Raw genomic sequence first — 24,727 nt, 5'->3', positions numbered from 1 at the left:
AGTAGCTGGGACTACAGGCGCCCGCCACCTTGCCCGGCTAGTTTTTTGTATTTTTTTAGTAGAGACGGGGTTTCACCGTGTTAGCCAGGCTAGTCTCGATCTCCTGACCTCGTGATCCGCCCATCTCGGCCTCCCAAAGTGCTGGGATTACAGGCTTGAGCCACCGCGCCCGGCCATATATATATATTTCTTTTAGTTACTTGTAGAGATGACGTCTTACTGTGTTGCCCAGGCTGGTCTTAAATTCCTGGGCTCAAGTGGTTCTCCTATCTTGGCCTTCCAAAGTGCTGGGATTACAGGTTTGAGCCACCGCAACTGGCCTTTTTTTCTTTTTCCTCAAATATTTTTATATATATTTTTTTTTTTTGAGATGGAGTCTCACTCTGTCGCCCAGGCTGGAATGCAGTGGCCGGATCTCAGCTCACTGCAAGCTCCACCTCCCAGGTCTACGCCATTCTCCTGCCTCAGCCTCCCGAGTAGCTGGGACTACAGGCGCCCGCCACCTTGCCCGGCTAGTTTTTTGTATTTTTTAGTAGAGACGGGGTTTCACCGTGTTAACCAGGATGGTCTCGATCTCCTGACCTTGTGATCCGCCCGTCTCGGCCTCCCAAAGTGCTGGGATTACAGGCTTGAGCCACCGCGCCCGGCCATGTCAATTTAATTCTTAAGCCTAGCCAGAGACCCTAACAGGAAAGGGAAATTTTGCCTCCTCCAGAGCCCCCGCCTAGCCTTCCTTTTGCCATGTCCCTTCCTAGGGAACAAGGAATCCACAAGGCCTGTGGTTTAGACCATAACCCAGATACCCAGAACCCCAGAATTGCCTGCCCACGTGGCTCCAAGCCCACTTGCAGGGCCTACATGGGTCTTCCAGGTAATTTCCCATTTAAGGTCAACTGTGCCATATAATATAACAATTAGCGGGGTGGTATTTTAATCATATTCATGAGTTCCAGGATAAGAACTCTCAGGTGGGGGGATTTTCAAATTTTGCCTACCACAAGAATAAAATTCTAGAAATAACCAATATGTGAAGCTGGTATGAAATTCCAAAAGTACAAAAGGTGATATAGCAAAAGAGTCTCCAGCTTTTATCTCTTCTCCCCATCACCCAGTTTACCTCACCATGGATGGTCACTGTTAGTGGTCCTTCAACCACCATGTTACACAAATACATCATGCTTTTTTTTAATCTTAATACTATATCTTGCAAATCATTTCATAGCTGTATCATAACTTATTAGCTATCCATGGGTATTTAGGTTATTTAGAATATTTTTCTTTTACAAAAAAAAAAGTGCTGCAATTAAAACCCTTTTAGACCCAGTCTCCATGCATGCCACTGGGGGACCTGGAGATTGATCCACCTTGCTTTCCACCCACCAGTGCCCATGCACACCTTCCAGAGGCCTATGGACAGGCTCCTTCTGCTCACTGCCACCACCTGCACCTACTGTCTAGAGGCCTGGGGATAGTCCTACCCTACCCACCGCCACCAGCACGTGCATGTACCATCCAGGATGGACCCACCCTAACTGTCATCAGTACCTCCATGTCCTGGAGACTTGCCCACCAAGCCCACCACTGCCACTGCTGGCATGTGCATGCACTGTATGAGGGTCCAAGGGTTGTCCTCCAGCAACACTGTAACCACCCACTGGGTTTACCTTGCCTGCTGCCTAGACAGAGCCAATTTATCAAGACAGAAGGATTGCAATAGACAAAGAGTTATTCATACCGAGCTGGCTGTACAGAAGTCCAGAGTTTTCTTATTATATTATTCACATCAGTCTTCCTGAGCATTCAGGGATCAGTTTTTTTGTTTGTTTTTGTTTTGTTTTGTTTTGCTTTGCTTTTGAGATAGAGTCTCGCTCTATGGCCCAGGCTGGAGTGCAGTGGCGTGATCTCAGTTCACTGCAAGCTCCACCTCCCGGGTTCATGCCATTCTCCTGCCTCATCAGCCTCCCGAGTAGCTCGGCCTACAGGCGCCCACTACCATGCCTGGCTAATTTTTTTGTATTTTTAGTAGAGATGGGGTTTCACCGTGTTAGCTAGGATGGTCTCGATCTCCTGACCTCGTGATCCACCCACCTTGGCCTCCCAAAGTGCTGGGATTACAGGCGTGAGCCACCACGCCCGGCAGGTATCAGAGTTTTTAAGAATAGTTTGGTAAGTAGGGGGGCAGTGAGTTGGGAGTTCTGATTGGTCGGGTAGGAGATAAAATCACAGATAGCTGAAGCTATCCTCTTGCACTGAGTCAGTTCCTGAGTGGGGGCCACAAGACCAGATGACCCAGTTTATCGATCTGGATGGTGCCAGCTGATCCAGTGAGGACAAGGTCTGCAAAATATCTCAAGCCCTGATTTTAGGTTTTACAATCATTATATTATCCCTAGGAGCAACTGGGGAGGTTTAGAATCTTGCAGTATCCAGCTGCATGACTCCTAAACTATAATTTCTAATCTTGTCACTAATTGGTCAGTCCTGCATAGGCAATCTAGTCCCCAGGCAGGAAGGGGGTTTGTTTGGAAAGGGCTGTTATCATCTATGTTTCAACTATAAACTATAAATTAAGTTCCTCCCGAAGTTAGTTTGGCCTATGCCCAAGAATGAACAAGGACAGCTGGGAGGTTAGAAGCAAGATGGAGTTGGTTAGGTCAGATCGCTTTCACCATCTCAGTTATAATTTTGCAATGATAGTTTCAATCCTGTCACACCAATGCCATGCACACTGTCCAGGGGCCCAAGGACCTACCTGCCTAGCCTACCACTGCCACCACCAGCACCTGAGCATGCCACCTGGAGGCTCAAGGACCAGCCCACCCAGACCAGCCACCACTGGTATCTGTGTACGCTACCCAGGCTGTGAAGACTGGCACATCTGACTCACTGCCACCATTACTGGTGCCTGAGGAGTGGCCTGCCTAGTGTCCCCAATCCCAACAAAGCCTTGCCCCAGTGTCTACTAACAAATGCACCCTAAGCCAATGAAGAACTCACAGTTATCACTGATGCTGATTACAGCCAAAGAAGTAATTAATGAAGACTACATTAATATGCCTACCCGGAAGCAAAGCCAAAGCACCCTTCCCAACCAACACCATTATACATGTATAGGAAAAAAGACTTTCCCTATGAAAGTCAATAGATAAAATTGTAAGAAGTAACACTAGATGTGCAGCAATCACCATAAGGACACCAGAAAACATGGAAAGGAAAGGAAACATAACACCTCCAAAAGAATACAACAATCTCCAGTAACAGATCCCAAAGAAAACTTATAACATGTCTAACAAATAATTCAAAATGATGATTTTAAAGGAATCCAGCAAGTTGCAAGAGAATGCAAATAAACAATACAAAGAAATCAAGAAACAATTTATGAGCTGAATGAGGAATTCAACAGGGAGATAGATATCATAAAAAAGAACCAGAAATCCTAAAGTTGAAGAATTCAATGAATTAAATAAAAAATAAAATCAAGAGCTTCAATAATAGACTAGAGCAAACAGAAAAAAAAATTGGACTTGATAAGAGATCTTTTAAAATAACTCATTCAGACAAAAAAAAAAAAAGAGAAAGCAAGAGAGAGAAAAGAATGAAAGCTATGTGATATATGGGAATACTATAAATCATGAAAAGATTCAAGTTTTAGGAGTTTCAGAAGGAGAAGAGATAGACAAACTCATAGAAAACCTGTTTAACGAAATAATAGCTGAAAACATCTCAAGTCTTGCAAGAAATGTGGACATCCACATACAGGAAGCTCAAAGATCTCTAAATAGGTTCAACCCAAAAAGATGTTTTTCCAATGCCTGTTATAATCAAACTGTCAAAAATCAAAGATGAAGAGATAACTCTGAAAACCACTAGAGAAAAGCATCAAGTCACATAAGTCAGATATAAGGGAATTTTCATCAGACTAACAGTGGATTTCTCAGCTGAAACCTTATAGGTTAGGAGACAATGGGATGCTATATTCAAATAAAAGAGGAAAAAAACCCTGCCAACTAAGAATACTATCCCTAGAAAAACTACTCTTCAAAAAGAAAGAGAAAAAGTCTTTCCCAGGCAAGCAAAAACTGAGGGAATTTATCACCACTACAGACCTTAAAAGAAATGCTTAAGGAAGTTCTACATTTGGAAGCAAAAGGACATCTTCTACTATCATGAAAACACATGAAAGTATAAAGCTCACTGAGCGACCAGATGTGAAAGAAAACAAAGAAGAAAGAGGACTCAAACATATTCACTACAGAAATCCACCAATTGTAAAGCTGAACAATAAAAGAGGAAGTAGAGAACAAAGAATATACCAAACAATCAGAAAACAATCAACAAAATGTCAGGAGTAAGTCCTCATCTATAGATAACAATCTTGAATGTAAATGGCTTAAATTCCCCAATTAAAAGATACAGATTGGCTGAATGAATTAAAAAAACAATACCCAGCCAGATGCAGTGGCTCACACCTGTAATCCCAGCACTTTCAGAGGCCGAGGCAGATGGATCATTTGAGGTCAGGAGTTCGAGGCCAGCCTGGCCAACATGGTGAAACACCGTCTGTACTGAAAATCCAAAAATTATCCATATGTGGGGGTGCACATCTGTAATCCCAGCTAATCGGGAGGCTGAGGCATGAGAATCACTTAAACCTGGGAGACAGAGGTTGCAGTGAACCTAGATTGCACTACTGCATTCCAGCCTGGGCGAGAGAGCAAGACTCTGTCTCAAAAAAAAAAAAAAAAAATCAAACCAAACCAAACCAAATGAAACCAAACAAACAAGACCTAACTATATGCTGCCTACAAGAAGCTCATTTAACCTGTAAGGACACACATAGACTGAAGGGATGGAACAAATATTCCACACAAATGGAAACCAAAAACACACAGGAGGAGCTATACTTCTATTAGAAAATATAAGGCTGGACGCAGTGGCTCATGCTTATAATCCCAATAATTTAGGAGGCCAAGGCAGGAGGACTGCTTGAGCTCAGGAGTTGGAGACCAGCCTGGGCAACACAGGGAAATCCCGTCTCGACAAAAAATAAGAAAATTAGCTGGGCAAGGTGTCACATGCCTGTGGTCCCATCTACTCAGTAGGCTGAGGTGGGAAGATTGCTTGGGCCCAGGAGGTCAAGACTTCAGTAAGCCATAATCATGCCATGGTTTTTGCAAAACCATGAAAATAACCTTATAGATTCTCATTTAGAAGTTTTGTTTTCATATTTAGGTCTTTAATCCCTTTGTTTTTGGGGAAGGGTATAAGGTAGTACATATTGTTTTCCCCATAGAACTTGCCGTATCTGTCAAAAATCAAGTTCCCATGTAAACATGGACCTGTTTCCGGGCTCTTTATTCTCATCAGAGATCCTTTGACTGACCTCTACTGGCACCAGCCACGCACTGCTTTAACTGGTATACCTTTAAAATATTATTTGATATTGTTAGGACAAGTTCATGCCTCTTCCTCTAGTTCTTCTTCAAAATTATCTTGCTTTTTCTTAAAAGTAATCTTTCTCTTCCCATGTAACACATTTTGGGGTGTTACAGAAGGTCTACTGAGTTGGGAGTCCAGGCATCTGCCCTGTTCTAATGGCAGCTGCCCCTAACCAGCTGTGGCTGAGGAGCTCATATCTCTCTGAGCTCGGCTTCCTTTTCCATGGAACAAGAAATCTGAAAATCACCTCTATTTTTCCTCTCCAATCCCAACAGCCTATAATTTTAGTATACAGACATTAAACTTAACAGATAAGGAAGGGAATTGAATAGAGATACTTCAGCATTGCAGATTATAGGAAACAGAACTTCCACCACATAAATAGTAATGTTTAGGAATTCATAAAAGAGTTTAAAAGTTCTCTTCATTATTTTATGTTGAAGGTTAGGCTAGAATCATCACCAGAGTATTCATGGGATTTTGGGGGTCCTCTAAAATGAAACTATGTCTTGCCATAAGAGTTTTACTTCCTGTATGAGTTAAACCACAATTTTAGAGACAATCTTACACAAATACAGAGGAGTTTCCAATCAGAAAATTTTGTACGGGAGGATTTAGAAAAAATGAAAACTTCTGATGAAACCCATTTTAAGTCTTCGCATGGAACCAAAATTCCAATATTACTTCACCAGCAATCACTAGATGATGAACTCTGATGTGACTGACCTCCACTAATTCATTTACAGCTCTGCTTTTTCTTCTTTGTGATCAAAGGCAGGAATTAGAAAAATGCTTGACTAGAGCTAAGGATACTGCTCTTATTTTGAAGCAGGGGAAGTCTAAATGGGCTTTGTAGGGAACCCCCAGCTTTGGCAACATTGAATGAATTACAGAAAGAAAACGGGATTTCCCCTAACTCTCTCCTCCTGGAACCCTCATTCTATGAATCTCCACATCTGAGCTAACTTCAATCAAGATGGGTACTTTTCACTGACCTCTAATGAGATCAGTGTAAGAAGCATGCCCATGTATTTCAGAATATTGTTTTACCTCAGACAAGTGAAATTAAAAGTCTGCAATTCACCAAAAATATTTTACCCTTAGCATAATATATGGTATGTTTCTGTTTTCCTCTTCAGAAGTAGACTTAGGAAGCAAAATTGCCCATTTAATCCAACATGTATACTTTAGTCTGCAAATATATAAACTAAAAAAGATTTACCTTAATTAAATTTAACAATATTTTGTATAAAGCTTTTGTGTTTAAAAAGCATTTTCATAGATACTATTTCATTTTACCTTCATAATCATCCTGTATGATAAATGGAGACAATATTATTATGGTAAGAAATGTGTTAGAGATAAGAAAAAGTTCTGAGAAATTAGATGATTTCTCAACATCACCAAGGATGAGACACAAGACTTAGGTCAGCTTCCAGTCACAACTCACGAAGATCCCTTGAAAACTACGGTTGATTTTTGTCAATCTGCATAAAAGTGACAAGTAACTCCACTCAACCCTCATGAAACAAATTAAATACCTGCATGTTCGGTACAAGAGAAAGCAAAGAAGTCATAAGGGACATCTGCAGTACATTAACTGCCTTTCAAGATGACTTCGTATTTTTTACTGTATAATAACATGTGACTAGTATGTCCTCTGGTTCATTTATATTCCTATTCATAATTAGCAAGAAATGGAAACGTATGAAGGTAAAGAAAAAAATATATCTCTAAATGGAAAAGAAAAAAATTTAAGTTTCAAATGCTTATTTTTAAGTCAATAACACAGAAGAAACCTGATCATCAATACTATCCATGAAGCTATCAGAAAAGACTTTGCCATTAAGGATTTTAGTGTTTTAGAGCTGATCTATAATTGAAAATTTGTTCATTTCGTTAATCTGAAGATTCGAGGATATGCAGAAAGCAATAACTTCATTGTACAGAAAGTATACATTTCAAGCCAGTGAGTTTAGAATTACTTTCAAGACCAATTAAAAGAACTGACTAATCCATCCTAAAAATGGACTTAATACTGATCAATGTACACGACTGTTCTAATACTCAGTTATAACACTTCTTCATATTTCTTTTGTGTTAATATTCATCATTGCTATAGAACAGATGGTATAAGCCTCAGCTCTATCACAAAATCTTTCATTAACAAAGTTTTTCTCCATTGAGTCATGGGAAAAAAAGAACAAAAACGTCTGAAAATAGGGAAGAAAAAACCCAATGAAGAATAACACATCTCTTGTTAAATAGTAGAAATTCTGTACCATCTGCTACCTTGTTCCGTCATACTTTACAGCTGTCACTGTGCCTAGGGAGGACATGCCATGTAAACTAATTTGCTTCCACCTCCACAATTCAAATCAGAGCAAAAAACTGAACAATATTTTACTGGTAAACAGTAAACAATATTTTACTGGTAAACCAGTAAATATTTTACGAAGAATATTTTACTGGTAAAACAATATTTTACTGGTAAACCAGTAAATATTTTACAGAACAATATTTTACTGGTAAACCAGTAAAATATCAAATTAAATCAAGTAAAATCTTGAAGAGATACTATTCTTGAAACACAATTACAAATGTTCAATTAGTTTCTACCTATCATTGCTCTTGAGAAAAAAACACAATAATCCATAATCAGTTATTTAAAAATAATTTTTAAAATCGGATCCAGTGTCATGTGGAAAAATGATCTGTGATGCTTTTTAAAAGATCCGAGTTTTTCATATATTATGAAGGATTAACAAAATACAAAAGCATTAAGTAAAAGTAATGTGAAATTCACAAAATAAAGCATAAAGGAGCACTTCTGTGTTAAAATAATGTAATTCTCCCTGCACACTTCTGTCCACATGAGCCAACAAACATCAAGAATACACACTTTACAGTATTTACCTGTTTTAAGACATTCAAGTCAATTCAGATGGCAAAAGTAGAATTCAATCACTAGTGAAATGTTTTAAAAATATATATTAAACCAAAAAAATGTTTTTACAAGATAAAAAATAATCTTCCACAATGTAATTAATTGTAGATCATTGAAATTTTAACTCTTTAGATGATTTCAGTTCAGTTTTTTGGTTTCAAGATCTAGAGACAGTCAAACAAAAGCACAGGCAGAATCTCTATCTGTTTTTACGTTTCTCTTTCTTGCTTCGACTACTTGTTGCACTGTTTAAAGATGATGATGAAGGTGCTCTTGCATGACCTGTGGCCTTTAGATGGTCAAAAAGTTTATTCCGGGATGGAAATTCACTATGGCAGGTTGTACAGCTGATAAGAACATCACTCTGAGAAGGGCAAAAAATCATAAATAAAAGTAAGCATCATCACTTAAAAGTAGTGTTTTAGGTTTTAATGTCAAGATTAAGCATTAAACAATTGTAAAATAAAGATGTTTTAACAGAGTGGACAGCTAATAAACAGGTCCAACAAAGGCAGATGTTCTTGGAGGTTAAATCCCACTAATCAACACAATTAACTTTAAGGGTCCTGAGACTTTCAATAGCATGTACCCCATGGACTAGAACGGAGGAAGAGTTTATGCTTCACAATTAATCTCCAGAACTTGACACATGTAATTCTTACCACCAAGGCTTTAGATTGAAAACAGAAAGCAACAGTAACTGTTCTGGTACAGTCGAGCATTTCCAATGTGCTTCTTTTTATTTTAATGAAAAAAAAGATACATTATATATACAAATTCTACCTTTATCAAACAAAACTGTTGATGGATCCACGTCTTTGCAGGTTCTTTGGGGAATAGCTCACCAAATACACATTTCCATCTTTAGATCACTATATTGCTTAAACAGCAAGATATGCTAAAGAGATACAAATATGATTTTGACCTACCATTGCCTGTGGTTCAGCAGGTACTTTGACAGGTTTTTTCATATCTTTGGTTTTCTTTCCTTTGGGTTTAGGAACACTGAAAACAAATAATTCAGCATAATAAAAAAAAAAAACATACTCCTTTTAATCATCATTATTTGAGTGCTCTAAAGAACACTCAAAAAAGTGAAATGCACTTTAAAGGTTAATTCATTAATTTTAAAGGCAATTTAAATAATCTTTACATTCAAATGAACAGCTTTAAAAAGCAACTTTGGAAATCAAATTGAATATCAAATTTGGCATAAAAATTAAGGAATTTACTTAAAACAGTTGAAACAAAGTTAAAACAAGGTTCTTAAAATATTTCTGAATGTTTTATACAGTGTTTTCATAAAAAGCAAAGCACTGCCACGCGCAGTGGCTCACACCTGTAATCCCAGCACTTTGGGAGGCCAAGGCGGGGAGATCACTTGAGGTCAGGAGCTTGAGACCGGCTTGGCCAACATGGTGAAACCTCCGTCTCTACTAAAAACACAAAAAATTAGCTGGGCGTGGTGGCAGGCACCTGTAATCCCAGTTCCTCGGAAGGAGGAGCAGGAGAATCACTTGAACCCAGGAGGCAGAGACTGCAGTGAGCCAAGATTGTACCACTGCATTCTAGCCTGGGTGACAGAGCAAGACTCTGTTTCAGAAAAAAAAAAAAGCACAAAGCACTCAATACTCCATTTAAAGAAGCAAACCATCTTCATAACCAACCAATAGTAATCATAAATGATCTGACACGAAGTGTGGTTCCCCAAAAACATTAACTTCTTTTTTTTGTTTGTTTTTTTGAGATGGAGTCTCACTCTGTTGCCCAGGCTCGAGTGCAGTGGCGTGATCTTGGCTCACTGCAACCTCTGCCTCCCGGGTTCAAGCAATTTTCCTGCCTCAGTCTCCTGAGTAGCTGGGACTACAGGCACGTGCCACCACATTCAGCTAATTTTTGTATTTTTTAGTAGAGACAGGGTTTTACCGTATTGGCCAGTATGGTCTCAAACTCCTGACCTCGTGATCCACCACCTCGGCTTCCCAAAGTGCTGGGATTATAGGCGTGAGCCACCGTGCCAGGCCTAATAATAACTTCTTGAACGTGATCCAGTCTAACAAACATTTCAATAGTTGCACAGAGAAATGAGTGAAACAAAGACTCTGTAATACATGTTTCATAAAATTAAATTTGCTCAATGTAAGGAATTTACTGTTATTTAAAAATTATGTCCTTTCTGTTGATCTGATGGTTTTTCCCCACCATATCATTTAGATCAGAAATGATGTCGCTGGGTTCCTCTTATTCTGCCTGAACTCCTGAACATTCCTCTACTCATCTCCTACATGAATTTCGACTGTCCTTAGGCATTTCATACCTTCCCTCATTTGTGCTAACCAAATTCATAGGGTAAAAATCTGGGTCCAACTATACTGTACAGAACAGACAGGATGGGTTATAATGAGTAAGTTATGATAATGCTTCTGGTTTATAGGCATACTATTCTTCAAGCGAGGCCAATGGTCTGTGTTAAGTTAAATGGCCTATGCATTTAAAAGATGCAGATTAGGAGTGTAACATATTGTGTAGGATTCAGCCAGCTTTGAAAACATCAAGAAAAGGATACAATGGCATAAAAGGCAACAAATAATACATACTAATTTTCAAACTATCATCACAGATATGACACTAATATGTCTAACAAATTTAGGATAATATTCCTGGCAAACATCACTTATATTATGAAAGACAGTTACATCTCTGAAACTGATATCTAAGACCTTTATTTTTTAAAAATACTACACACACACACACACACACACACACAATTTTTTTTAAAAACCTGTCTCAGTAGGTGGCCAGTGTCCACACCACTCCAGAGAAGCAGCAGAGGAGTCCAGCATAAAGGCCCTGGATCCAGGGGACAGGAGTAGTGTGGGGAGGGTGGTGGGTGTAATGTATCTATCTTAGCCCTGCCATTCTGCAGCTGTGAAGAAGTCACTTGAATTCTCTGAATCCTTTTCTCACATCAGTGAAATGAGAGAGCTGAACTATATCAGTGGTTGCCCAAGTCTGAGAACCTTCTTCCTCCCCAGACCAATTCTCATGTAGAAGTAACATGGAGGCTGGGCATGGTGGCTCACGCCTGTAATCCCAGCACTTTGGTAGGCCGAGGCAGGCAGATCACAAGGTCAGGAGTTTGAGACCAGCCTGGGTAACATGGTGAAACCCTGTCTCTACTAAAATACAAAAAAAAAGCCAGGCGTGGCGGTGCATGACTGTAGTCCCAGCTACTCGGGAGGCTGAGGCAGGAGAATTGCTTGAACCCAGGAGGCAGAGACTGCAGTGAGTTGAGATCGTGCCACAGTACTCCAGCCTGGGTGACAGAGCAAGACTCTATCTCGGAAAAAAAAAAAAAGTAGTAACATGGAAAAGAAGTGAAAAATTTTAGTTTTAGATGAAGAAGGGGTTCAGAGGCCCACAGCCCCACCTCTTGGCCCACTCTTGCGCCCATCCCACAGGACACACAGGCTCCGTGGAGCCAGATGATCTGGGTGCCTTCAAGTAGTCAGACAGATGGAATGAAGTGTCAGCCTTTCTACTCAACAGCTTTTGTCTTTGGACAATTAACCTGAAATTCAGTTTCCCCATTAGCAGAAAGGGAACAAACACCTGGTGTCAGAGTGAAATAAATATGAATTTCCCCTTCTAGGCTTCTACTCTCCAAAGTTCTTCAAAGCTTCAACATGACCAGTTTGTGTAGTTCTTTATATACTTTCTTCTATAGCCAGAGCCATATCGTGGGCCTCAGGCACATCTGTTTCCTCCTTCCTTAAACCCCTAAGTGCCTTAAACCCCAAAGTACACACACTCCCCCACCCCATCACTGTTGCTCCAGTGTTAGCATTTTTACCTCATGCTCCCACTTTGCTCTGTCACTTTAATTCTTTTCAGGGTTCTGTAATGACAGAAACCTGAAGCTCCTCACTATCAGATCTTTCCTCAAGAAATAAGAAATGATTCTCTGTTCTAGAGGAACCGAGGAGGATGGGGAAAAGAAAGTCAGACAAGAGGAGGAAGGAGAGGACAGGACAGGCTACCTCCCTTGAGTGAGACCTCCTCCTAGGCCACACCATGGCCTTGTGCAGCACCAAGAGTCCAGGGCTCCTCTAAGCAGGAAAGGCCCCAGCTGCTGCCATGCATCCTCACAACATGGTGGGGCCCAACACAAGCTGCTGTCATGAGCATGGAGATTTGGTTAGTAACACTCCAGGGACGCAGCAGGAGTCTTGTTCTCATGTGAGTGTCAAGGGTTAATGATCCACGACAAAATCAGCACCACAGCAGGATAAGGGAAACAAGAACTGGATCAAAGTGACATCTTTCTGATTTTGGCCATGCTGCTGAGATGTGTGTGGGCACATTCCTCTAGCATCCTCTTCTCAATGCTCTTCATCTGTATACATATGTGTGTGTATCTACGTGCAGATATGTACAGATACATCTAAATTACTCGGTCAGTCATGGGAAAGAAGATTTTATTTGATATATGAAAAGCTATATCCTTACTATCAATATTCGGTAATTTACAAATGATATGCAACTTTGACTTACCTTTTAGTTTCACTTTTTGGATCATCACATGGTTTAATGATCTCTGTGACACTGACATTTTCCTGGGGACTATCTTCCAATTCTTTGGTACTGTCTTGATTTAAGTTAGTATCTTCTGGATCAAGCTTTACTCCTTCTCCAGTTCCATTTACATTGAAATTGTCATCATAATTCTAGGTAATAAAACGTATGTGCCATTACAAAATAAATTTACTACTACTACTTTTTTATGTTATGTTGCCAAATAGTTATATACTTTCGGGAAATAAAAAGGGGAAGCAGGTAAGTTAAGAACATGGATGCTCATTGCAGAGATAGTAAATTAGCGGAAATCTGAAAAAAATCCAAATGTTCAAAAAGTGAAAGGCTGAATATATGAAGAAAAATTCTCAAGTGCTTAAGTATCATGTTTCCAAAGATATTCAATTATGTGAAAAAATACAACATATTAGCAAAAGCAGAAGAGAGAAAATTGTAATCACAATTTAATTCTTTATTAAGTAATCTCTACAGGTAAAATTGAGGATGATATTTTTCCATATTTCCAAATGATAAGCAATGGGCAACTATTTTTCTACAGTCACAAACAACGGCAACAACAAACAGGCATTATAGAAGAAAGACACCGGGCAAACCTATCCTAAGTGTACCTGTCTGTTTTCAAGCAAAATTTTGGCACATTTGTGCTCGCTCTCTCCACCTCTTCTCTCTCCCAACACACACTTTTTCCCCCAAACCATCTGAAAGTGAGCTTGCAGGCAGATATGAATCTTTGCCAGGTACATCCTAAGAATCAGAACATTCTCTGGCACAATACGCACGCTCAAGAATCTAATGCTGATATTATCTGTTACACAACCCACATTCAAATTTACCAATTAATCCTTTTCCCCTATTGGGACATACAGGATAGGGGGTGTAATCAGGGATCACATGTTGCATTTAGTTGTCAGGTATCTTTAATGTCCTTTATTTTAGAACAGTTCCCCCACTTTTTTGTTTTGTCTTTCATGGTGTTGACAATTTGATGTTTTGTAGAGTGTCCCATAATTTGGCTTTGTTTGGTTGTTTCCAAATGATCAGATTCAGGTTAAACATTTCTAGCATAATACTATAATCCCAGGAGGCAAAATGCGTTTGTCACATTTTTCAGTGATATTAATAAGTTTGATCATTTGGTTGGGGTGGTATTGCCAGATTTTTCAACTATAAAGTACATTTTCCCTTTTTTAATTAATAAGTAATCTTTAGAGCATGATGCTGAGACTATGTAAATATCCTGTCCCCATAACCATTTACTGAATATACTTGGCATCTATTGACGATTCTTGCCTGAAACATTTATATACTGGTGGATGTAGAAGAGTGATTTTCTCCCTCTATTACTTCTGTCATTTGCACTTGTACTAATTAATATTCTCCTGTAATAATAAAGCTTTCCCATTTCCTTTCTCCAACTCCCACTCTTTTTTTTTGAGACAGAGTCTTGCTCTGTTGCCCAGGCTGGAGTGCAGTGGCAGGATCTCAGCTCACTGCAACCTCAGCCTCCAGGGTTCCAACGATTCTCCTGCCTCAGGCTCCACAGCTGGGATTACAGGCGCGTGGCACCATGTCCAGCTAATTTTTGTGTTTTTAGTAGAGATGGGGTTTCACTATGTTAACCAAGCTGATCTCGAACTCCTGACTTTGTGAACCACCCGCCTTTGCCTCCCAAAGTGCTGGGATTACAGGTGTGAGCCACCACGCCTGGCCAACTCTCACTCTTTTAAAAGTCAATATAGATACATAAATTTATTTTTAACAAATGCAATGTATGAAGATCTATTACCTTTATTCCTTTTGATGACTCAAATTTTCCCAAATTGGCAGGCCCCGCAAGCTGGATCTTGAGTATTTCTAATGTATCCCTATCAGTTTTTGAGCACTTCCTTAGTTTCTAGTATAAGATGCTCTAGGCTCATGTTCCACTTTCCCAGTCTCAGCCCTGAAATCAGCTACTTCTCCAAAGATGAAGCCTGTTTCCTTTTCATAGAAAAGGAAACTTAAAAACCAATACGTGTGCACTAGGTGTGCTCAATGCTAGGAGTGTCATTGCTTCTAGGTCCTCACAATGCACACTGCTCACACACTTACTTTCTTTAAATGATGGGCTCACACCAACATCTCCACTTCAATCCAACTCCACAGTATTCTTCTTCTCTTTCTCTCTATGTTTGTACTTCCCTCTTCCCACAAAAAGAATATGGTTCCCAGTAACAATTTATTCATTTAATTCCTTTTTTTTGGGGGGGTCAAGGGTCAAATAATTTAATTTTTTTGAGATGTCAATACAACCTACATTGTGAACAAATTCAATTTCTATAAAAATCCCAATAGCACAGGATTTTTTTACAGACCTATTGTTTAAAAATTTTAAATTTGATTATGAACTATAACTAGCCAAGCACTCATGAAAAAGAGGAGGCATTATACTTCCTGATTTCAAAACATATTAAAATCTACAATAACAAAAACAATGTGGTACTGACACAAAGACAGATAAACAGATAACAGAACAGAATAGAGCACAGAAATGAACTCTTCTGTACATGATTAAATAATCTTCCACAAAGTTGCCATGAGCACACAATAGAGAAAAGATAATCACTTCAAAAAAAAATGTTGAAAACTACATATCTACACTGATAAAGCTGCATCCTCTCCTTGAATCACATACAAAAAAAATTTTAAATAAAATACTTACACATAAGAAATAACTAACAAATCTCTTAGAAAAAATATAGGGGAAAGAAATGACATGGGTCTTGGCATCATTTTCTTAGACACAACATTAAATATAGATCAACAAAGAACAGAAAAATTTAACTACATAATACTTCAAATTTTCTGCATATCAAAAAAAAAATTCAATAGTGACAATGCCTCCTATGAAATTGGTGAAAATATTATTCATTTACTTTCAAAAATACCACACCAATACCACCCAAAAAATACCAAATTCAGGACTTACTTTTTTGGCAGTTAATTTTATCTTTCAACTATATCCCATGGAACGTATTCAGTCAGAGTACTATGTTTGAGTTACCTGAATTAAATTTTCTTTCCTGTCAGTCAGGGTCATTTGTTTCTATTTACATTCAGTTTTAATTTGGGAGTGTTTTCCTGTACAATCCTTGTTGTTTACGGAATTTTTCTGGCCATACGGAAAACTTTCCCAATCTCAAGTTTCAAGATACTCATTATTTGCTGCCATCTGCTCTTAAATCTATCAGTACACGTCTCCACACTGCCCTTCCCTTCAAAAGATCTTAGAAAATATCAGGAAAAGTGCTACATCAAGCTAGGTCTGAACTTGCTACAATTAGGAATCATAAACGAGGAATGCTATTAAAGGAATATAGCTTTTGTGAGAAACAATGGGGTGTTCATTTGAAGCATTTTCACCAGTAAGAAAATACTAATATATGTGTTTATGGTTGCAATCAATAGAATCTATGCTCCATTAATCAAGGTAATACAGGCTCAGGTTAAACATAAATCTCTCTTCATTTATTTTTTCCTTACTGTAGTGGTACTGACATACACAAACGTTAAACATAAATCTCTCTCCATTTATTTTTTCCTTACTGTAGTGGTACTGACATACACAAACGAAAGAGAAAGTGTTCCAAACTAATAATTATAAGGTGTTTGGATGGATGATGGTAGGCATCAATTTATAAAAAGAACACATATTTGCTATGTGGTTTTATAACTGAAGCAAAAAGTTCCAAATTACAATTTTAAGTGATTAACTCGTGTCATGTATCATTTTTGGAATAGGAAACTGATTTTTAAAAGACTATCAAATATATTATTATAACCATTTGGATAAATAAGCCAAATCTAAAGTTTTATTAAAAAGCATTAATGCGTTTTATTAAAAATATTTAATACTTAATGTAAGTTAATATAACTAGATTATACTAAAATGGCATAAAACCAAATATCCATATTTTTATAGGTGTAACAACATAATATCATTTTATTTAAAAATAGTCCTTAAGATAATGAATTTGGACTTCAGCTGTGAAATATTTAAATTACTTAAAACTTCTGAAAAACAGAAACATTTTTTCAAGACTCATAATCATTACAAGTTTCTAACCAAATGTTCCTTTTGCAATGTTTATGTTGCTTGCAGAAATAAACTTAGATAAAAAAATGACCAATCCCAGATTTTCCTATTTCAAGACTTTAATTGTTATCTTGACTTAAAAGCCCTTCTGTGAGACGTATTCATATTTTTAATACTGAAAATTCAGCTAATTCATAACAGGGGAATTCTACATGCATACCTGTTAAACACACTGGCAGTCATAATTAAGTTAGTTATTACATACATACAAGGGAGGGAAGCACTAAAAAAGGAAAATATTTCCAATTCCTTTTAATGAAGCTTACAACCAACATAAAATTATGAAGTATAAGTCTCTCTCCTTAATACAGATGACACTGAATAAATAAGATCGCTGCGACTTTACAGTTGGCATTTAATATTAACAAAACCTTTCTAACATACCTGTGCTGGTTTCTGTTTCTTTTTCTTCTGTTTTTTAGAAAGCCTAAGAGCAAATATAAATCGAAATGTCAAATACTTGACTCTGTGAAGATTAAGTGGAAAAAAAAAAACAGTTGAAACACTAGTGATAAAGTAGTAAAATAGAAGTAAAAGATTAAAAATATTTAATATCATAAAGCATTAAAAGGAAAATAAAGTATTCACATTGTCATTTTAGAGAATAACAAAAGTCTGTAGTTCAATGGATAGTAATTAGCATATCAATTGCCATGTATAAAAACTGCTTTTAATATAGCGATAATATGTTCTATAAATATTATAGTTGACATTCTGTTTGTATCCACTTCAACACTATAAAGTTCCATGAACTGGAAACTATGGAGACAATATTAGCATAACTGAGTAACTTTCTTGGGATAAAACAGACTTTAAGGCCGGGCGCGGTAGCTGACGCCTGTAACCCCAGCACTCTGGGAGGCCGAGGTAGGTGGATCACCTGAGATCAGGAGTTCAAGACGAGCCTGGCCAACGTGGTGAAACCCCGTCTCAACTAAAAATACAAAAATTAGCTGGGCGTACTGGTGTGTGCCTGTAGTCCCAGCTACTTGGGAGGCTGAGGGAGGAGAATCACTTGAACCCACGAGTTGGAGGTTGCACTGAGCTGAGATTGGGCCACTGTACTCCAGCCTGGGCGACAGAGCAATTCTACATCTAAAAAAAACAAAAAACAAAAAACAAAACCTTTAAATGCAATCTCTGAATGTGATAAGTATTTCTAGTGACATTTAATATTTAGAAGTACTTTTGTTTTGGTGCATCTTCCATTTCTTCCTCAGAATTGTCATCTAATGGACTTTCATCAATCTGAGGTCTTGAAAAATTTTCTTCCTCCTCCTCCAGCTGTTGTTTTAGCAAGGCCACCATTTCCCGATGCTTCTTTGACTTCTCGTGATTCTTCATGCTGAAAGAGCAATCTGACATGAGCAGCTGCACTAAAATTAGTTCAGGTGTCCAGATAATGTTGCTGGATAACTGCAACCAAGATAAAATTTGCTTTTTTCCCCACTAAGCAAAACGTTTATGATTTTTATTTACTTTAAATTTTTTTCTTTTTTTTATTTGTTCATGATTTTATACAGAGAAACAGAACGTGTCAGGATTCCTCTGGTAGTAAGCACACTGGAAGCTCGTGGCCATGCTCTTTCTTCTAGTACCACAGCTTCCCCTGTCTTTCTCTGTCCTTTTATCTACATACATTTTCTTCCTTTCTGGGGATGGGGGAATGTTGGCAGGGGGAGGTTTGGCTAAATTCTCTATTTATTATTTTGATTTTTCAGTTCTTAAAGCTTCCTTCATTGTTTCCTTTTAATTGCTAAGTATTTGCTAAGTGTTTTTACATTCCAGGCCATCCCACAGACTTGGAGGGATCACTGGGAAATTAGAAAACACACATTCTAATGTTAAAAGGAAGAGGCCCCTGGACTAGAGAAATGGTGGTGGGAGGGCTTGAAATACAAGAGCAGTTTACTGCTTCTTGCTTTTTCACCAGCTGCTTTTCACCTTCTCAGGAGAGGTCTCCTTCCTCACTCTCACCACCGTAATGTAAGTTTAGACACATCTCTACCCCTCTGTTCAAAACCCTGCTGGCAATGTCTGACTTAGCACACCTACAGGCAGCTAACAAGCATTCCACAAAACAGAGTTGACAACATAAGCTACAAGAGTTATATCAACTAAAAAGGAGGAACCTTTGCCAACTATCTACTTCCTCTCATCTGTTTAGGCTTTTGGTATTATAGTTTTAGTTGCTATTTTTCTTTCCCACTAAAATTCTCCCTGAGACCAAGCTGCCCTGGAGATAGATACTGGGAGATCTTGTGTCTGAAAGTAAGTCCTCCAAAAAAGGCACATGTCAAAAGGACACAAAAACTGGCTTGAAGGAATGCTCACTAACCAATTCTGGAAAAATTTGAGCAAGAAAAGGTCGGTAATGAATTATACAACACTGAAAAAAATTCATAAATTCAAACTGATAACAGACACATTTTTCATGGATAAAAGGGAAGGCTCCAGTTTACAGCAAAAGGCCAAGTACTAACAGATAAAAACTGGAGGGGGCACTGGCACTGGAAAAGCATCATTTTGCAACCATCATAAAAAAGACTGATGTGGCCGGGCGTGGTGGCTCACGCCTGTAGTCGCAGCACTTTGGGAGGCTGAGGTGAGATCACGAGGTCAGGAGATCAAGACCATCCTGGCTAACATGGTGAAACCCTGTCTCTACTGAAAATACGAAAAATTAGCCGGGCGTGCTGGCGGGCGCCTGTAGTCCCAGCTACTCAGGAGGCTAAGGCAGGAGAATGGCGTGAACCTGGGAGGTGGAGCTTGCAGTGAGCCAAGATCGTGCCACTGCACTCCAGTCCGGGCGACAGAGAGAGACTCCGCTTCAAAAAAAAAATACTGATGCAAGCTAAAACTATCAACAGATGCCAAAGTTATAAGGAAAACTTTTATGAGAAGCACGATATCTGCATAGTTTTAAAGTGTCTCCTCACAGATTAAACATGTTACAAGGGAAAGCTTGTTGTAAGGGAAAAAATACTAACTCTATAGTAAAATTAGTAGTATAGTAGTAAAACTAGATGACACTTTGATTGGGTGATGAAAATTATCATGACAAATGAGGGGCAGAAGGACTTTACATGTCTCCAGCTATGAATCCCTGAGAGCACAACACGCTTGTGCAGCATCCCACCTAGGGCTGCATAACCTGAATCTAATCATGAGGAAATGCACAAACCCAAATGAGAAGAATTCTATGAAAAAAGTATTTTAAAGAAACAGTATACTTCTAAAATGTAAACAGCATAAAAGACAAGACAAGCTATTCCAGATTACGATCTTAGACTGCATTCTGTATTGAAGTGGAGAAAATTCTATATTAATAAACAATTGGCAAAATTGGAATACAGGTAATAAATTAGATAAAAATACCATATCAATGTTAATAATTACTTTTATTTGATCACTGTAGCGTGGTTACATAAGAGAATAACCTTACCCTTTTTTCTTATTTTGAGACAGAGTTTCACTCTTGTTGCCCAGGCTGGAGTGCAATGGCACGATCTTGGCTCACCACAACCTCTGCCTCCCGGGTTCAAGCGATTCTACTGCCTCAGCCTCCTGAGTAGCTGGGATTACAGGCATGTGCCACCATGCCCAGCTAATTTTGTAGTTTTAGTAGAGACGGGGTTTCTCCATATTGATCAAGCTGGTCTCAAACTCTGAACCTCTGGTGATCTGCCCGCCTCAGCCTTCCAAAGTGCTGGGATTACAGGCATGAGCCACTGCGCCCAGCGAGAATAACCTTATTCTTAAGATATAGTGAAGTATTTAGAGTATTTAGAGAACACTATATATGTAAGTTACTTTCAAATTATTCAGAAAAAAACTGTGTGTGTGTGAATGTGTAGAGAGAAAGAGGACATGCAAATGGTGCAAAATGTTAGTAACAGGTCAATCAGACACACTGTATTCGCTTCTTGCAATTTACCTTTAAGTGTGTCATTATTTCCAAATAAAAAAAAATTTTCAAACCTCCTTCATTGTTGACCTTTTTCTTGCTTGTTTCTAATTTTTCTGCCCCTTTCCCCTTCCCTTACTACTCTGTTATTTCTCCCTGAGGTCATATGGTAATACCATTTATGACTCTCATAGCCCCATTCTCATCCTTTGGCCTCCTTTCTCTCTGACTGCCCATTTTGCTTCTTTTCCCTTGCTGATTCTACTCTCATTTTCTCCCATGTTCTTTCCTCCCTCCTTTATAATAATGGTATCCTTTTTAACACTTCTGTCTTCATCATTGTCCCCCTAAGATAAAGTGCTTCCACTTCAGCAAAGATACTCTGGGCCGGACAAGTTTAAAGTCCCTATATTGGCAGCATCAGCCTGCATGTGACAGTGATGCTGGGTCTGACATCAACAATGGAGGGAGATGATTAGACATGGTCTAGACTTTTTGCCCATGTGACTGTCTCTTCTTTGCCAAAACAAGCAACGTTTCTTTCTGGAGACAGTGCATGTGTTTTAAAAGCAGCTCTTATGTAGGAATACTGGGATGAGTGAGAATCAGTACAACAGGTTTAACAGCAGGGACAAATACCTCTTCCTCCCTTGCTGGAAAGGAATCCCCCAAGACAGTATGTGAGGCTAGTTATCAACTGCTACAAGCACATTCTCTTCAGAACGTTCAAAGTGTTACACTTCAACTCAAAAGAAAACACAAGGGCCGGGTGCTGTGGCGCATGCCTGTAATCCCAACACTTCGGGAGGCCGAGGCGAGTGGATCACCCAAGGCCAGGAGTTTGAGACCAGCCTGACCAACATGGTGAGACCCTGTCTCTACTAAAAATGCAAACATTAGCCAGGCACGATGGCCTGCATCTGTAGTCCCAGCTACTCGGGAGCTTGAGGCAAGAGAATCGCTTGAATCCGGGAGGTGGAGGTTGCAGTGAGCTGAGATCATGCCGGTGCACTCCAGCCTGGGCAAGAGTGAGACTCTGTCTCAAAAAAAAAAAAGAAAACACAAGTTCAAAGATACTAAACTTACTCCTTTTAGCTGGATGCAGTGGCTCACACTTGTAACCCCAGCACTTTGAAAGGCTGAGGCAGGTGGAGTGCTTGAGCCCAGGAGTTCAAGACCAACCTGGACAACAGGGCAAAACCCCATCTCCACAGAAAATATTTAGGTTGGTGCAAAAGTAACTGCAGTTTTTGCTACTGAAAGTCATGGCAAAAACCACAGTTACTTTTGTACCAGCCTATTAAAAAAATTAGCTGGCTGTGGTGGCAGGTGCCTGTAGCCCTTGACACGCAGGAGGCTGACATGGGAGGATGATCTGAGTCCAAGAGGTCAAGGCTGCGGTGAGTCATGATTGTGCCACTGCACTCCAGCTTTGGTGACAGAATGAGACCCTGTCTCAAAATAATAAAATAAAATTAAATAAATAAACTTACGCCTTTTCTGTCTTGAACGATTTGTCACATGCTGGGCAGTAGAGGTCATCATAGAGCTCAGCGTCCTCAGCCTCATCACTGTTTTTACCTATAAGAGGGAAGCCTACAGTAAGAAACCTTTCTGATCAGAGCACAAATCTAAAATATGCTGACAAATTTCATCTCTTTGGTAAGGATCTAAACTCGCACATAAATTAGAAATTAAATTTTATTTCTTTACCAAAAAAAAAAAAAAATGCTATCAGGATTTGAGTTAGCTTTTTAAAAGAAGCACCGTACTATAAGGAAAGGCTTCCAAATAAAGCACCTTACCTTTCAAGTTCTTTTCCTAAGTCTACTTAAAAGAAGATTTAAAACATCCTTAAAGTCTTGGATGTGAGCTAAGTTTAAAAAATTAAATCCCACTTTAATAGATCTACCATGAAGCAGTTTTTTCAACAAAGGTCTTTCCTTAGTTTACCTCTTGAGCAAGGTTTGGTCCAAACACATTTACAACTGTGACTTACTCTTAAATACTTAATAAACTTAGTTTATAACATTCCATCACTATAAGACAGATAGGCCATAAGTTAACATATTACATGTAAAGTTTCACATTATAAACTTTTACGTTTTTGGCTTTATTACAACTGAGTAATTACTATCAGTATAGTCCACAAAAACTAAGTGACTAAAAAGCTCAACTGAAATTATTTTCACAAACCCATATTCTATTTTTGAAGAAACAAACAGGTAAACTGTCATTTGGGATTTATTACGGGACCAATAAATATCTCAAGGTATCTCTTCCATGTACATATTGCTTATTTATAAGTGATGTCAGTATGATTCTGAAGGACTATCTCATTGAAATCATAAATGATCAAAATATACCCTATCTAGTGTTAATGTTTAATATACGGTGTTAACTTTCCATTATGGTATTGTAGACTTTCAATATATCGTATATGTGAAATTTTAATTAATCAAATAGTTAACAATACTGGATTTGAAGCAAAAACTCTGGATCTAAAAGGGTCATACGTTCTCAGGCACATCTCATAGTTTCTCAGAGTCCTAGTTTCCACAACGGCAAAATAGAGACAATTCCATGAGCAAAACCTCCATGTAAGGGGGATTGTGTGAGGATCCAGTGAGATCTTGGATGTGAAAGGACGCTATAAATTGTAAAACTCGATGTAAATTAGGCCATCTCACATTTATAGAGTGCTTTTTAATTTTCAAAGTACGTTCACAAGTATTACTTCTGATTCATTAATAAAACACTTCCTAGTCATTTTGAATAAATAAAAGTTTATCATTTTATCATTTGGGCTACTAATCTGAAAAATCACATTTGTAGATAAGGTAAAATTGGGTCAATTTTATAGAGACAGTGGGGAAAATACAGCTATTCTCAAAAATGCCCTATCCTTGCCTTTTAAGGAAGTCAAATACCTGTGCTCTAATGATAGCGGCAAAGAAAACAACATTTTGGAACACGAAGAGGAGCCCCTCTATAAAGTCACAAGGGAGAGGAAGAATTTATACACAACACATAGATTCTCATGCAATATCAGCTTTTCTAGAAATAGTTACTATTAAAACTTGACCTACCACTTAATTTTTTCTTTAATAGTCACACTTGTAAACATGGCCATTTGTCATGTTACACAGCTAGAAGTACACACTGTATAAAAACAACATTACCATCCTCCCCATCTTTGAGTTCATGTTCTTCCATTTCGTTTTCATCCGACCCATCTCCAAACTCCTTCTCGTACCGTGCCTCCATCTCCTGGAGCTCCTTCTCCAAATTCGCCATAGTCATCCAGCTCTGTTCTCTGTACTGCTCCGCCAGTCTGGACACATACAGCACAGTCTCATAGCAACAAGCACGCCTCTGCATGGTTTATACTTACTACTTAGGTTTAAAATCCATTCCCCCTAGAGAGCTTGCTCCCAACCTATCCATGCTTACAAACTTAAAAGCTGTGCTTAGTTAAAACCAAGGCAAAGTCACTTAAACCTGTTACCTGTTACATGGTTGATTTTAATTGCTCCAGCAGTAGATAATAGGTTTTGAAACACGTAACTCAGCAACTTATTAAAAATCTTCAGACGATTTTAAGTCGTGTAGGTAAAGTGTTAATTTTCAAAAGATGAGGGTGGGATGAGTTAGGATTCTTAAGAAGTGAGTAATTTTTAAAAGAATGCTATAATGCTCTGGA

The 24,727-nt window shown here is 38.6% G+C and overlaps 1 protein-coding gene across 2 annotated transcripts in view; it reads right to left on the bottom strand.

Annotated features, from left to right (window-relative positions):
* Positions 1-8,097: 8,097 nt before the first annotated feature.
* Positions 8,098-24,727, bottom strand: part of DNAJC21 (DnaJ heat shock protein family (Hsp40) member C21) — a 25,530-nt gene continuing 8,900 nt past the window's right edge. Inside the window, exons 6-12 of one of the 2 annotated variants that reach the window (XM_009208250.3) lie at positions 24,207-24,358; positions 22,518-22,605; positions 18,304-18,462; positions 17,502-17,583; positions 12,941-13,113; positions 9,316-9,391; positions 8,098-8,750 (exon numbers count right to left, since the gene is read on the bottom strand). In XM_009208250.3, the coding sequence (XP_009206514.1) occupies positions 8,586-8,750; positions 9,316-9,391; positions 12,941-13,113; positions 17,502-17,583; positions 18,304-18,462; positions 22,518-22,605; positions 24,207-24,358 (895 nt within the window). In that variant the 3' untranslated portion in view covers positions 8,098-8,585. The remainder of the gene's footprint in view (positions 8,751-9,315; positions 9,392-12,940; positions 13,114-17,501; positions 17,584-18,303; positions 18,463-22,517; positions 22,606-24,206; positions 24,359-24,727) is intronic. The other variant, XM_003899566.3, reaches the window with a different exon arrangement.

Source organism: Papio anubis, chromosome 5 (assembly GCF_008728515.1).
Source record: "Papio anubis isolate 15944 chromosome 5, Panubis1.0, whole genome shotgun sequence".
Classification (NCBI taxonomy): Eukaryota; Metazoa; Chordata; class Mammalia; order Primates; family Cercopithecidae; genus Papio; species Papio anubis.
Note: the sequence above shows the minus strand (reverse complement) of the source record. Positions and strands in the feature narration are given on the sequence as shown.